General features: G+C 40.5%; 1 protein-coding gene and 1 long non-coding RNA gene across 2 annotated transcripts; one reads left to right on the top strand and one right to left on the bottom strand.

Annotated features, from left to right (window-relative positions):
- Positions 1-224: 224 nt before the first annotated feature.
- rundc3aa (RUN domain containing 3Aa) lies at positions 225-13,534 on the top strand. Its single transcript, XM_081386336.1, has 11 exons — positions 225-352; positions 8,433-8,548; positions 8,620-8,753; positions 9,909-9,994; positions 10,092-10,181; positions 10,292-10,372; positions 10,473-10,638; positions 10,892-11,049; positions 11,215-11,334; positions 11,492-11,592; positions 12,642-13,534. Exons 1-11 carry the CDS (start codon positions 246-248, stop codon positions 12,782-12,784), a joined length of 1,302 nt encoding a protein of 433 aa, XP_081242462.1. The 5' UTR covers positions 225-245; the 3' UTR covers positions 12,785-13,534.
- Positions 1,809-5,690, bottom strand: LOC308703078. The gene is made up of 2 exons (XR_014031677.1): positions 4,957-5,690; positions 1,809-3,272 (listed from the first exon to the last, which is right to left on the bottom strand). It is a non-coding gene; the product is annotated as an uncharacterized lncRNA (long non-coding RNA).
- Positions 13,535-14,222: the final 688 nt, after the last annotated feature.

Below are 14,222 nucleotides of genomic sequence, written 5' to 3'. Positions count from 1 at the left end.
ACCCTTTCAAAGTGGGAAGATTCCAGATGAGATGAGTCACATCATATTTTCAATATTTCTAATGTCTCATTTTTAGGAAAAACTGAAAGTTTATAAGTGCAAGATGTTGTATTTTTGTAGCCCTGTCGTCCCCCAGCCCTGGAGTGGGCATACCTCCATCCAGCAGCAGCTCGGCGGAAGAAGCTAGGGAGGGGTTTGAGCCGCGCAGCCGGGAAACTGAGGCTCGGTGCAGCCTCCGCCGATTCATGAAGTCAGGCTGTCTCCAGACCGCAATGGCTATGGGTCTAACGTCGAAAAAATCGTCTTCTAGAAACGTCGGCGTGGAGCGCAAGAATCTCATCACCGTCTGCAGGTAGCGAGTTTATTGCATGACACATCGAACTGTTCTTCACGACACCAATCGTGTTTTCATTTAGATAATCTCTCGTTACCTATTAGCCTTTATTATTATTATATATTTTATTAACTAGGACATACGTCATATAACATTGCATCTTTTCTGATTTACGTTCTTGCGTAAACGCTTAATATTGAAGATGAGGCCCTTAAGGACGTTGGTCCCTTATTTCATTATAGCATCCATGACGTCATTACATCCATCCGACGATTTTCATGCCGTGGACGCGACATGCTTAAACCACACTATGACTTTCAACCTCACAGAGCCTTTCACAAAGATGTTTCAGGTGATTCTGTGATATTTTTTCAAGAATGAGTTTGGTAAAAGAGATGAATTTGGTCGTATTGTTGATAGGGTTTCTTAAATAAGGGCTACAAAAATAAATAAAATCATAAATTAAAATTAGCAGTACATTATACTATTTATATTTCTATCAGAGTCAACATGACATCAAAATTGATCTCACTTAATTTCTTAATGCATGTTCCTGGTGTTTTTGTGAACAATTGGTGCATAGAATGTTATTCACAGTCTATAATCAAAATCGAATAACTTTATCTCTTTATCTGAAACAACTTTCTGCTGATGTAACTTAGGCCATGATGGTGTTACTGTTAGCCAAATAGATATTAAATTGATCCCCTTACATTTACTGTTTATGAATATGTCAAATGCATCTCACATTGAGTTACACTTTTCAAATAGTATATACATAAATCTTTCTCTATTATCTGATTGATCACCAAATCTCACTAGAATTAATGCAATGTCAACTTTGTTTTGATTGCATAATTCCTTCATCATGCCAGTGAATAAGTCAGTTTACTAAATTAATATTGCTGTTTGAACCTTAGTTATTAGTAGTCATGTTTTATCAAATCAGGTATTAAAAGTTATTCTGTTTTAACCGGGAGATCGGGAGATTCACATCATAAAGGTCTGGACTTAATGGCACACAAGTCATTGCATCCATAGATTGGAGAGTCTCAGCCCTGTGTGTGCACATTTTGTCCCATCACACTGTGCAACATGCATTGGTAAATCATGACCGAAGCTTATGAGGCACATAGAATTCCACCACTGCATTCTGTTCTGCAGGGCAGTGTGGGACTGCACCGGAGCTGCACTTCACCGGTCGCTTGGTACAGCACATTAAGTGGATGTTGAATAATTCATGTTTGGGGGCGCCCCAGGCATAGGCCATGTACAGTTGCTGAATAGACACAGAACACTGTCACTCCTGTTGGGACAGCAGCACCATTGTGTTGTCATAATGTAAATGCAGTCAAAGAGATGATCGTGATGTGGCAAGCTGTTGTGACATCATCATCCCCATCTGTTTGGCTGCAGGAAATAGGAATATAGGTTCTAGTCCTAAACCTAGAATAGATCTACGAGAAAAACAATCTTCATTAATGTCAGCTCATATTTATTAAGCATACAGCACTGTGGTTAGAACCAAACTTCCCAAGGTTCTACCATCTGGATGGCATAATGTAGGAACTGTTAAACACATGAAACACATGCTATGCTAATGCATGGTGAAAAAACGAGCAAGAAAGAATTACAAAAATGGACTTCAGACCTCACAGATTATTATAAACACAAAGACGCTTTTGTTGAAAAGGGCAGAGGCCTTTCTCTGCTACCCACATCCCTCGTATGGCCACTCCAGAGTTGTTTGTAACATTGAACAACAAGACACACAGGACGAAGAACTTGACAAGAAAAAAAAAAGATTTTTGAATCTTAATTAATGGCTGCTAGCAAAAAAATCTCAAAACAGTGCTTAATTAAATTGAATCGTGATTAGCTCAGATTACTTGATGCTCTTAGAGACACGTAGCTCGGAGTAGCTAAAACCTACCGTGTCTCTATCATGAGCGTTGTATTTCTCTGGTACATTGAGATCAGGAGACATTTCATTTCCTTCACTCTCAATCATCAAACCCTTACCCCCAGTGTCGTGTCTCTCAGTCCAACATTGCAATGCCCATTTATGAAATTTGTTGCTTAGTCTTTAGCTAACTTTATACCAGGTTGAAATTCTCAACGGTCAGGGAAATGTTTGCTTTTGACCCCTAAATCACAAGTCTTCATGGTAAATGATCTAAGCTGGAAATCAGGGGCAAATCTAACCAATATATTAATCTGAAGCATCTTTGCTGAAACTGAGAGCTGTTGACATTGTGGAGAAGAGTTTTGACCAACAGACACATGATTAGTTTCACTCCCCATAACCCACCCACTTATCTCAAAGCTGAGCTCCTTCTGTGCTAAGATCAAAAGCTTTAGTGATGTTGCATTTTTGCTGCCTATTTTACAATGGTTACACATATACAGTCTGGATCACTGACATAACTATAGACAGTAACACAGTTTCAGTTTTCTACTTTTTCAGTTTTTACACTCACACTAAACAAATGTCAGTTTCAGAGGGGCTAAATAAAGGTTTCATTATAAGGGCACTCATGATACGTTTACATGTTTGTTGGTTGGTTTTTACTAATGAAATACATTGAATGCACTGTAAGTTGTTTTGGATAAAAGTTCCTTCCAAACATTGTTGTCATATACATGGCAATTGCTCAGTACTTCAGACCATAAGATTTGTAACAGTGTATGGCAGTAACATCACCATTGTGAGGATTTTATGAAGTTTATGAAGTGTAAAATAAGGCATGATGACTGCCTCCCAGGTCAAAGTCGAAAGGTAAGAGTTCCAGCGGTCAAAGAATGGCTCTTGTTGATGTCCCCATGTCTTGACTTTCCAATAAAAGGGAATGGCCCGTTTTGCTTTTCTCCTTGAAAAAGTTTTCCAGACAGTTGAAGCTAGTAATGTAAAGCTGTGGACTCCGATGATTCAAGAACTCTGCAAGGATGAGCATTTGAATTCAGTGTCAGTCTTTGTATCAGTACAATCAACAGCTTTAGTTTTGTGTGTGACTTGTCATCTGAATGATATACAAGAAGTCACTGGATGATGTCTTATGGGACTTATGGTATCGTATGGAACATAGTTCTCTTGATAATGTTTTGGATGTTGTTGATGGTGTTAATTTTCTACTTAAATTTTTTTTAAAATTTCCCTTAAAGGTTTTGGAGATCAATATTATGCAGATTTTTTTTTTTAAAGGGATGGAATTGGGTATCAATCAGCATATTTTCAGTTCCATCTTCATCCTTGAAATGCAGTTCCCTGACCATCTGCTTTCTTAGGAACATGTCAAAATCACATTTGTTACCAAACATGTCTTGGCACCAGCTCAGCGACCTCTGACTGGTTCTTTCATTATAAACTTAAACTTCTAACTATAGCAATCAGCAATCAGGCTGAATGCATAATTACACAATTAATCGGTTTCACTTACTTAGCTTCTCAGTCTACACATACCTAAACCATTTAACTATCCTATCCTCCAGTTCTAAGAAGAATTTTTTTTTGGTATCTGTAAGATGTGCCACATTTAAATTAAGTTGCATATCGAGAATTAGCGGACAGTGCTGGTACTGCCTACAATAAGGGTGAGGGAAGGGGGGTGAAGAAGTATATTAAAAAGTTCAAAACTGAGAGTGGGAGGGAGACGTAGCAAAAGAATGACTGGTCAAGCTTGGGAGAGGAGGGCCAGAACATGGAAATAGGGATGATTGATAGAAAGGGTATGGGAGAGAGGGACCAAAGCATAACAAGAAAGTAGGAGGTACAAAGAAAATCTAGACTTATAATCAGTGGCCTGTAAGCTTTAAAAACTGAGAACAATCCAGAACCCTGAGAGAATTTGAGGTAATTCAGAGGTAATTCCGCGTGTAGTCAAATGTACCTTGAAAAAACTAACAACAATCTTAAGAGCGAGTGCTATGAAGTAATATTTCTTACAAGGGTCTGGTTTTTGGCCTGTTACCAAAGTGGGTGAGACCAAGAACACAAAAGCCATTTGTTAAGTGGCTGCACGTTTGTTTTTCAGTGTCAAATCGTACCAAGACAGTGTTGCTGCCACATTTCTCTATTAGCATTTCAACCCTCACCCTTCAGCCCTCACCCTGAGAACCTTCAGAGACCTGCACATCTTCATATGTGACCAGGCATAGTGTGCAATCCAATTATTTGGTTGGCTGGTGTTGGGAGTTGTCCTACTGCAATGATTAGCATTGTTCTCGGAGTGTGGGATTTACCTGCCCTTGTGGACCACCTCTGTGGAACACCTCTTGGGTGAGCCATAGAGCCAAGGAGAAAATCTAGACTCAAAAATGTTTATGATGTTTAGGGCATTCAAATATAACTGAGCTGTCATTACAGAGGGACAAATTTTGCTCAGGTCAAATAATGAAGCAATGAAACAGCGACAATCAAACAACTACAGGTGACTAAACTGAAATCCATGCTGGCAAGATCAGTGATCCTTGTAGAACCTTGAAATAACAATATTACATAATGTGAGGTATTAATTGTCATCATTTATGAAATTACTGGGTTGAATAAGTAAATCTATTATTCCTGAAAATAATAGTCCATGGCATAACCATCATCCTTTGGAGCTGGATCATTAGTTACTAACCTGTATCTGGGATGTATTCCAGAGAAATGAAAACCAAAAAAGAGACTTGGTCCAAAAGGGATTTTTTTTTTTGAATGGCAATTTTTTTTGCAAGATGCAATAAATTATCTCCACAGAAGGTACGCTGTGATGATGATGTTTCCTCAGCTGTTGGTGATATTTGCTTATGTTTTCTTTGTTTCCAGCTTGGTGAAACTGTCCCCCCATACCACTACCAGCACCCTGCACCCTCCCCATAGATTTTGACTTACTCGCCATTAAAGAGTTTTCCTCTTGGGCATTAAAGCTTTTCGGAAGGACGTAGACTTGGTGCCTCTGCTGAAAGAGGCGCCACCCATGGAGATCTTTGTCTTGCCACTGGTGATGGTGGAGGAGCCCAGGGATGTTGTGCTCTTCCCGCGGGAGATAGAAGAGTTTCCCATCAAGATCTTGGTCTTGTCTCTCTTGATTGATGTGCTCCCCAGGTTGAGGGCCGTCTTGCCCTCTGTGATACTGGTATTACCCATGGTGGAACCAAAGGTGGTGGTGGAGAAGCTCCAGGAAGTCTCCTCCAGCAGCCAGCCTAGACGATCTTACCTGGAGCACGTTCACGGTTAAATTTTCTCTACTTTCCCTTGGGAATCTTGTGCTCTCCTGGTTCTACAGGATGAGGTTACGATGGCTCATCGCATGTCCTGGCAGAAACGCATCCCAACGCACACAGACAGTGCCTGGCTGGGTGTGACAGTCCAAACAGCTAGTGTCGGGATGGGACAAGAATGCTAAACGTGGTGAGAGCAACCCCCATGCAACAGCATAAAGCACTTGTTGAGCAGCATAACGTGGGCTTCGCAAGGCCACATACCTCCCCTGTGTGCCGTGAATGGACAGAGGCTGCCGTAGGAGGCCTTAGTTCTGTATGGGGGCAGAGCGGACAGTAGACCACATTGTATCGTCGCTAAAGCGAGGCACTGAAGAACACATTGTTGGGCGACACAATCGGGGGTGACATCACTCAGTTCCGTGGCATTGTGCCTCCCTAGAACTGCTAGAAATGTCTTGACATATACTGTACATAATTTCTGAAAAAGGTGTCGTGTTGACTGAGCCCAAGACTTTGAGACTTAACGGTGTGGTCTACTTTAATGATTTTGTTATATCAGACCCCTAAATGTGCATTCAAATGAGTTATTAACGAAGCATATTTTCATATATATACAGTTTTTGAGATGCTTGCTAAAAGGTAAAGCCAGGTTCACATTGTATTTTTGGCTTCTTTTTTTAAATAAATCTAAGCCACTAACAAAGTTATGGCACTGTAAAACATTTACTACTAGCTGTCAATGGGACAAGTGGGACAAAAGTCTTGAATTCAACTGTACAGTCTGACAAAAGAGAGGTGGATTTTACCTAAGATATGATTGTGATCACATTGTATAGTCTGACAAGCAACAGTGTGTGCCTAACTTAAGGTAAATTAAAATAAACCCTCTGAAATATTTTAAAGACAGACACATTAAAACAATGTTTTAACCATTTTAAAGTTCTATTTATTGACAATTCTGATTTAATCCATTATAATAATGTTGATTTATGCTACATTAATGTAAGATTAAGAAGTCGAAGAACTAACAATGCACATTTTATTTGTAAGGCTATGATTGAAGTTAAAACTTTTTACTATGACTTGGTTAGTATTAATTAATTGATACAATTCCACTTGCAAAACAATGTCAGATCTGGATTCCTGATCATTATCCAACTTACACCCTTCTGCATGTGAACAACAATAAAAGCCATTCCAGTTGTGGAAGTGCACACCCTCACACACACATGCATGTTCTCTTCATGGAAAACAGATTTGCGCCTTATCTCTGAACATGTTCTCTCAAACAAATCTTTATCTTAAAATCATCTCTATTCTCTTTCAGGGACAAAGACGTCATGCTCAGTTCCAAGCTAATTTAAGGTACACTTGCACTTCATTTTGCCTCTAGAATGCATTTGTGCAATTCTAGAGCAAGCTGGCAAACACTTGCATCTCACAAGACATCCAACCTGCTTGAACGCTCTACTTCAAAGTCAGTCTTTGTGGTAACATACACATATACTGTACATAATCTGTTTGCAGTTATATTTGTGTCTTTATGTCACAGATGAAAATCCCAGTAGAGATTCCATTGCGTTTCCTTGCCTCTTTTGAGGGAAGTCTTAACTACAGTGACAGACTTCTCCCCTTGACTTAAAGTGGCCTTGCTCAAAGAACTAGTAGTCTCTCCATGAGTGATTGTAGTTGTACCCACCACAAACGCAGTCTCTCCCTTCCTCAGTTTGGTCTTGCTCCTCGAAAGAACTGTCTTCCCCCATGACATGGCCTTCTTGCTTTTCATCAGTTTGATTTTCCCTTTTGTAAAGCAGGTCTTTCTCAATAAAAGAGAAGCCTTTCCTTTTGAGGCTTTTGAGTCGTCCTCTTCCTGTATTTCTGTTGTCTTGTCCTTCTCAGTGCTCTTTCTTGCTGTTGAAGTCTTGGTCTTTGTTTCAGCGTTTGCGGATCTCCTTTCCATCTACTTGGTCCGGCGCTTGGGCATGAGGGCCTTGCGGAAGGAGGTTGTAGTTTTGCCTCGGCTGAAGCTGGCTGTGCCCAAGGATATGGTGGTCTTGCCTCTGGTTATGGTAGAGTCTCCCATAGAGGTAGTGGTGACCCCACGGGTGATGTTGGACTTGCCCATGGTGATGGAAGTCTTGCCCCGGGCTATTGAAGAGCCGCCTACAGACAGGGCAGTCTTCCCTTCTGTAATACTGGTGTTCCCCATGAAGGCATGTAGGTCATCAGGTCTTCGAACTCAGTTCTCTCTCTGTTTCCTCTTCCCTTTGAGTGGGCTAGAGTCTTAGCATACCAGCGCCTTGCAGGTTTGACTGTGCTAGAAGAAAACTGTACACAGTATCGGGACAGCCCTAAATAGATCACACCACCATTTCAGCAAGTGGGTGGGTGGAGAAAATAAGTGTGTTAGTATACGAGGGAGATTCGCTCACTATAGTGTTCTTTTAAAAAAAACAAAAGCCGCAGAGGTTTGCATGGAACCCAGGCGAAAGGACAAAAGTCGCCACGCCGACAAGTAGCATAACGCTGTTGGCTAGGGCACAAGGACTCCAATTGTGATGGCAGGAGTGATAACGTGAACATGGCATCAAAAGGGCATTGTCTAGCACACAGGACAATTGGGATTGACCTCAGCTGTCCGCTATGGCACCGCTCCCGAAACCGCCCGTCTTTACATCAGTCAGAATGGCTGCATTGAGTGGGGCCTACACCAATGCTAGTTTTTGTATCTGTGGATGCTGATCACACTGTTAGCGAAGCGTGGTGTTTCATCACTGTGTGGCTCTGTGTTTTTGATGAATTTGGAGTTTCCAAATCGGACCTGTTACGTAGCATATCTAGCGTAACTCAATTTTATTGCATTTCTCTCTGTTACTCTTTCTTTCTCTCTCAGGTTTTCTGTGAAGACGTTGCTGGAAAAGTACACTGCTGAGCCTATTGATGACTCATCGGAGGAGTTCATCAACTTTGCAGCAATTTTGGAGCACATCCTCAGTCACCGTTTCAAAGGTATACATTTACACAAGTTTTTCTGTTAATGTGTGTCAGTACTCATGAATAATCTTTTTTTTTTTTATCAGGTCCAGGTGGTTGGTTCAGTTCAGATGGCCAGAGGAGTTTTTGGGACTATATCCGTCTGGCCTGCAGTAAAGTCCACAACAACTGCATCAGTAGCATTGAGAGCATTGAGAACATTAGCACATCACGAGCAAAGGCAAGACACTTTCAACCTTTCAGCTTCAAGCACTCTATCTTTACCCTGTGAGTCCTGTACACAACAATATTCTGTAACCGAACTCACAACTGTAAATTTTCAGGACTCACAACCGCATTCTCGGAAAACCACACTGTGTGAACGGAATCAGACTGGACAACTAATCTAACTGTCACATCATACAGTGCGAGAGAGGAGCGTAGCACAAATGCATATCTACCGTGTGTTGTGGGTTTTCCTATGTTGTTTTGCTTTCAGTAACTTACAGTGACGGAGAAATGTGCAGCGTGTCATCTGAAGGTTTTAGATCCAGTCATTGTTCTCCACTGGAGACAGTTTTGTGTTCAACACGTGACTCAAATACTCCTCTCTCCACCCAGATATAAAAGCTGCTGTCGGTTAATGAAGGTTTGATGCATTCTTTTGTGGCTCGATTGGACTTTGCCATCTATGATATTTCTATGATATCACTGGTATTTCTATGATATTTCTATGAAATCATCCAGTGGTTAGGATGGCAGGGTGGCACGGTGGCTCAGTGGATAGCACTGTCGCCTCACAGCAAGAAGGCCCCCAGTTCGAGCCCACAGTTTTGTGTTCAACACGTGACTCAAATGCTCTTCTCATTATAAAAGCTGTTGTCGGTTAATGAAGGTTCGACGCATTAACTCGCTACTCGATTGACTACTTGAGTGATGAGCCAGGAGTCCTTTCTGTGTGGAGTTTGCATGCTCTCCACCTGTCAGCTTGGGTTTCCTACAGGTGCTCCAGTTTCCCCCACAGTCAAAAGTGGATTGGACATTCCAAATTGTGAGTGTGAATGTGTCCCAGCACTCTCAGTTGTGTCAGGAAGGGCATCCGGCGTAAAACCTGTGCCAAATCAAATGTGTGTGTGAAGCAGACCCTGCAAATGAGCGGGAATAACGCTAGGAAAATGGATGGACTGTTGCTGTGGTTACTGATAAGAGAATATGGGCTTGACTCCCATTGCACGCTCAGTAGATGCTACTGTAAGTTGCTGTTTGAACGGGACATTTCGAGACTCACACCTATAAGTAAATGCAATTGTCAATCCCAAAAACTGACAGTGTGAACATAGGCTAGCTAGGTTGCAAAGCTTTTTCATTAACTGATAATTTTCTTGTTGTCATACAGGGTCGAGCTTGGATACGTGTAGCTTTGATGGAGAAGCGTTTGTCTGAATATGTAGCCACTGCATTAAGAGACACTCGGACTACCAGGTCACAACTCTGCACTTGTCTATACAATGTGTTTTACAGCTGTCTTCATCATTTTGAAGTAATTTAAAGCATTTGTAAATGTATATTTGCACTGCAGGAGATTTTATGATGATGGTGCCATTATGCTAAGGGAAGAGGCTACTGTTCTGACGGGTATGCTAATTGGACTCAGTGCCATTGACTTTAGGTAAAAACAACTTGCATAAATGACATTTACCTAAATGTGAAATTTCTTTGCCAGCAGCGGCACCAACAAGTGATATGATAATACTGTCTTTCTTTTTTTGCTACCATTAGTTTCTGCCTGAAAGGAGAGGTTTTGGATGGAAAGACACCTGCAGTGATCGACTACACACCTTACCTTAAGTTCACTCAGAGGTAGGAGCTTTTAATACATTTTATTTGGTGACCAAACACAAAGCCTAAACCTTATAGTACCCCTTAATATGTCATTACTACTATTGTTGTGGCCCTGCAGCTACGACTATTTGAGTGATGAAGAAGACCGCCGCAGTGTGGACAGCAGTGCCAGCGATGAGAGTGTAGCTGAGCATCCTTACATTCCTCTGGTCACGGACGAAGAGACCTGGAGCAACAAGTGCAGAAAGATGGAGCAAAGATTCAAGATTGTCTATGCCCAAAAGGTACTGGAATTTTTTTAGTTCCAGCCACTGGGTGATTTGGTTGACCTTGTTCAAATTAAGTTTTTAGCTGTAGAAATTAATAATAATAAAACTAAAAAAAACAGCTGCCAAGTTCCAAAACACAGCTGTCAGCAGTGGATTAAAATGAAATGCTAACTCTTTACAATAAGGTTTCATTTGTGTTAACAGAAATAGTGCATTCAAATAGAAATAGTGCATTCATATCCTAATCCATGAATATGTGTAATTTTAGGGTTATTTAGAGGAATTGGTGCGCTTGAGGGAGTCCCAGCTAAAAATTTCTGAAACGGAGAACAAGAGGCTAGATGCTAAATTAGAGGATCTACAGGTCCAGAGTCAACAAGAGAAGAAAGAACTGGAGGCCATTATCCTGGAACTACAAGCACAACTGTATACACACACACACACACACACACACACACACACACACACACACACACACACACACACACACACACACACACACACACACACACACACACACACACACTATTACACATTCTTCATTTGTGCCAACAAGAAGTCTTTTTAGCTTTATTCTGGTATGTTTTGCAGCACTGGCATCATTCCTTGTGAGTCCTCTCATTTAGTAAAAGGCTTATCTATACCACTCATTAACCAATGGACAACTGCACAAGCCGCCAACAACCAAGGAAACGTAAAGCTGTTCCGTCGGTAAGCACTGAGTCAAAATTTCAAGACCATCACCACTCAGAACACCTCAGCAACTACATAACAATATCCTGGAAGTCACCTGTAGCATCAAGTTTTGCACAGGAGAGCACCACTTAGTCTAGTCAATCTAGTCATGCATTCATGTGTTTGGGTTTAGGAGAAGTTTTCACAGTTTGGACCTCTCAGCTGATGTGAGTTTGAACTCTGACTCTCAGAAGGAAGACGGCAATCAGAATGGAGATAACGCTTGGTCAGCAGGTAAAAACCACACACAGGGCTGCCAACTCTCACGCATTGAGCGTGAGACTCACGCAATTGACACTTTTCACACGCTCTCACGCCACACATCCATTTTCTCACGCACAGAAGAATAGCAGAGCAAAGAGGTACTTTTACTATTAAACTAATTCTCAGATCTTAGATTCCGTCAATTTTATTACGAAATTCAGACAAAAATACGTTTGGCACTTGTAAATGTGACGTGACAGATCGCTGAGCGCCTCAGTTCAAGTGCACGTGAACCGATCATCTGTTACTTTTTTATTTAAAGATGCAGTACAACTTACCGAAAGTATGCATAATATCGACCAATTAGTGTTTTTCAACCACGGAAAGAGGTCAATATATAAGAGCAGGAGAACAATTATGTCACATAACGTCACATTTACCTCAGGAAAGCCATTTAATGACCATATGTTAATTGAATAGAAAAAATAGCTAGAGAGGAGATTTTGCTGAGCACTATATTACATATTTCTTATATTTTTACTTATGTCATTAAATAATTGTTATTATAACAAAAACTGCATTATATTTAATTTAATTAGTTATTTTTAACCTTTAATAATACCAGCAGATTGGGCCCTCTATGTTTACAGCATTAGGTGAGATTATTTTTTTAAATAAAATGTAAAATAAACATGTATCCAAATGAGTCAATATTGAATCAAAATTGGAATCAAATCACAAGAATGGAATTGACTATCCTACCAGTCATTGTACATTGTACCCCCCCCCCCCCCAAAAAAAAAATCTCACTCCAAGCGAAACTCAAAAGTTGGCAGCCCTGCACACAGATTAACATATATTTTAAGCCTGTCTGAGTACTGATTAATAATGAATCTTGTTTTGCTTCTCTTCTCTTCTCTTCTCTTCTCTTCTCTTCTCTTCTCTTCTCTTCTCTTCTCTTCTCTTCTCTTCTCTTCTCTTCTCTTCTCTTCTCTTCTCTTCTCTTCTCTTCTCTTCTCTTCTCTTCTCTTCTCTTCTCTTCTCTTCTCTTCTCTTCTCTTCTCTTCTCTTCTCTTCAGCTAAAGACAACACTCCCTCTATGCTCGGTCTTTGTGGTTCTTTGGCTTCTCTACCCAGCTGCAAGTCTCTGGCAAGTCTCAAATCCAGTGAGTATTTGGTCAACATCAGCAGAGAGCCAAGTCCTGCCCTGTCTCCCAGCTAGGGGGCGCCAAAGTCCAACCAACAAGACACTCTCTGTCTCAATTTGGACATCACAATTGTGCAACCAACATCCTCCAACGTTCCCAAGGATCTGAAACAAAACCGAGTGAATTGATTGTGTTTTATGGGTGAAGAAGGTGTTTAATCTTAATTTGTGAAGTGTAAGATCCAATCTTAAAAATCCATGAATGACGAACCCTCCTGCACCCTCTTACTTTCCTACCTTTACTTTCCAATTTATTATTCACTCTTATCTTCCACCCTTCAGTAAAGTCTTCATCAGAATGTTCGAATGCCTGTAACATTCCCTGAGCCAGATATTAGGAGCCCAAGGGCACAGCAGCGTCCCAGCACCAAAGGCATGAACAAATCAAAGTGATACACAAAACTGTATTCATTATTCATAAATGCATTTAAAATTAACATGAACACATCTGGTCATATGTTAACCACAGTCAATCTCTTATTTAGACATATTACCTCCTTCCTATGCTTATCAACTAAAAACAAAAGATATGAGGAAATAAAAGAGAGAGACCAAGGGAGGGAGAAGGCAGAATCTGCTTCCTGCATCTGCATGTGAAATGCGCTTTATTGAGGCTGTAAATGCCTTGGCTTACTCATTGTATTTGTGCCTTTGACAGTTATACAATGTGACAGCAAGCATTTCAAGTGTTGTCAGCTAAATTCAAATATTTTGTCATATTTATCTTATTGGTGTGTTTTTTTTCCTTCAGTTTCTGTATATATAATTGCCTATTTTGTTATGTGGTGGTGGCAGTGCTCTGCAGTTTTGAATTGAAATAAATGATTCTTATGTTATCTTAACTCAGACTTGTTTCTCTGAATATCGCAAAAAGCACATAAATCTCAAATTCTTATCCCAGAATGCTTCAGGGCAAATAGCACAACAATATCAGCACTTCCCGGGAGAACTCGGCATTTAGTGGATATTGCTTGTAATGGCTTTGCAAAGCAGGAGACAAACACATGTTACATGTACTCAGTAAGTATGCATTTCCCCATTAAAAAACATTTAAATCGATTTCAGGTTACGTGTCACAGCACAACTAGACATTTGGCATGGCAGAAAGCATGCAAAGAGCGCTCCCTTCGTAATTGCTAAAAAGTTGTCACTCATCTTAGTTTATCGATCCACTATTGTCCAGTGCTAACTTGAACACCTCTGATTGGCCATTGCGTTCAAGAAATCATCAGATATGTTTGTGATTGGCTACATTGCTCAACGCTATTAAACAAGTTGTAAAAAGCCATATGATATTATTATGGAAATAAATTATCCTAGACCAGCAGTTATGGGCTGATTTTACCTCTAAATCAGTCAGAAACATCTATAATCTATCTAGCATTTAAAAAAACTATATTGGTCGTCCACTCTTATACTATATTTACATTCCCATTAACAACACTTCGACACC

The sequence above is a fragment of the Scardinius erythrophthalmus genome (genome assembly GCF_964197995.2).
Source record: "Scardinius erythrophthalmus genome assembly, chromosome: 1".
NCBI classification, from domain to species: domain Eukaryota; kingdom Metazoa; phylum Chordata; class Actinopteri; order Cypriniformes; family Leuciscidae; genus Scardinius; species Scardinius erythrophthalmus.
Note: the sequence above shows the minus strand (reverse complement) of the source record. Positions and strands in the feature narration are given on the sequence as shown.

What these genes read in the sequence shown, in the direction of transcription:
- rundc3aa (XM_081386336.1), top strand. Translation starts at nt 246, where the DNA reads ATGAAGTCAGGCTGTCTCCAGACCGCAATGGCTATGGGTCTAACGTCG. An exon ending in TTAGCACATCACGAGCAAAG is followed by an intron (nt 8,754 to 9,908) that starts GCAAGACACTTT and finishes GTTGTCATACAG; the next exon opens with GGTCGAGCTTGGATACGTGT. An exon ending in CTGGAACTACAAGCACAACT is followed by an intron (nt 11,050 to 11,214) that starts GTATACACACAC and finishes TATGTTTTGCAG; the next exon opens with CACTGGCATCATTCCTTGTG.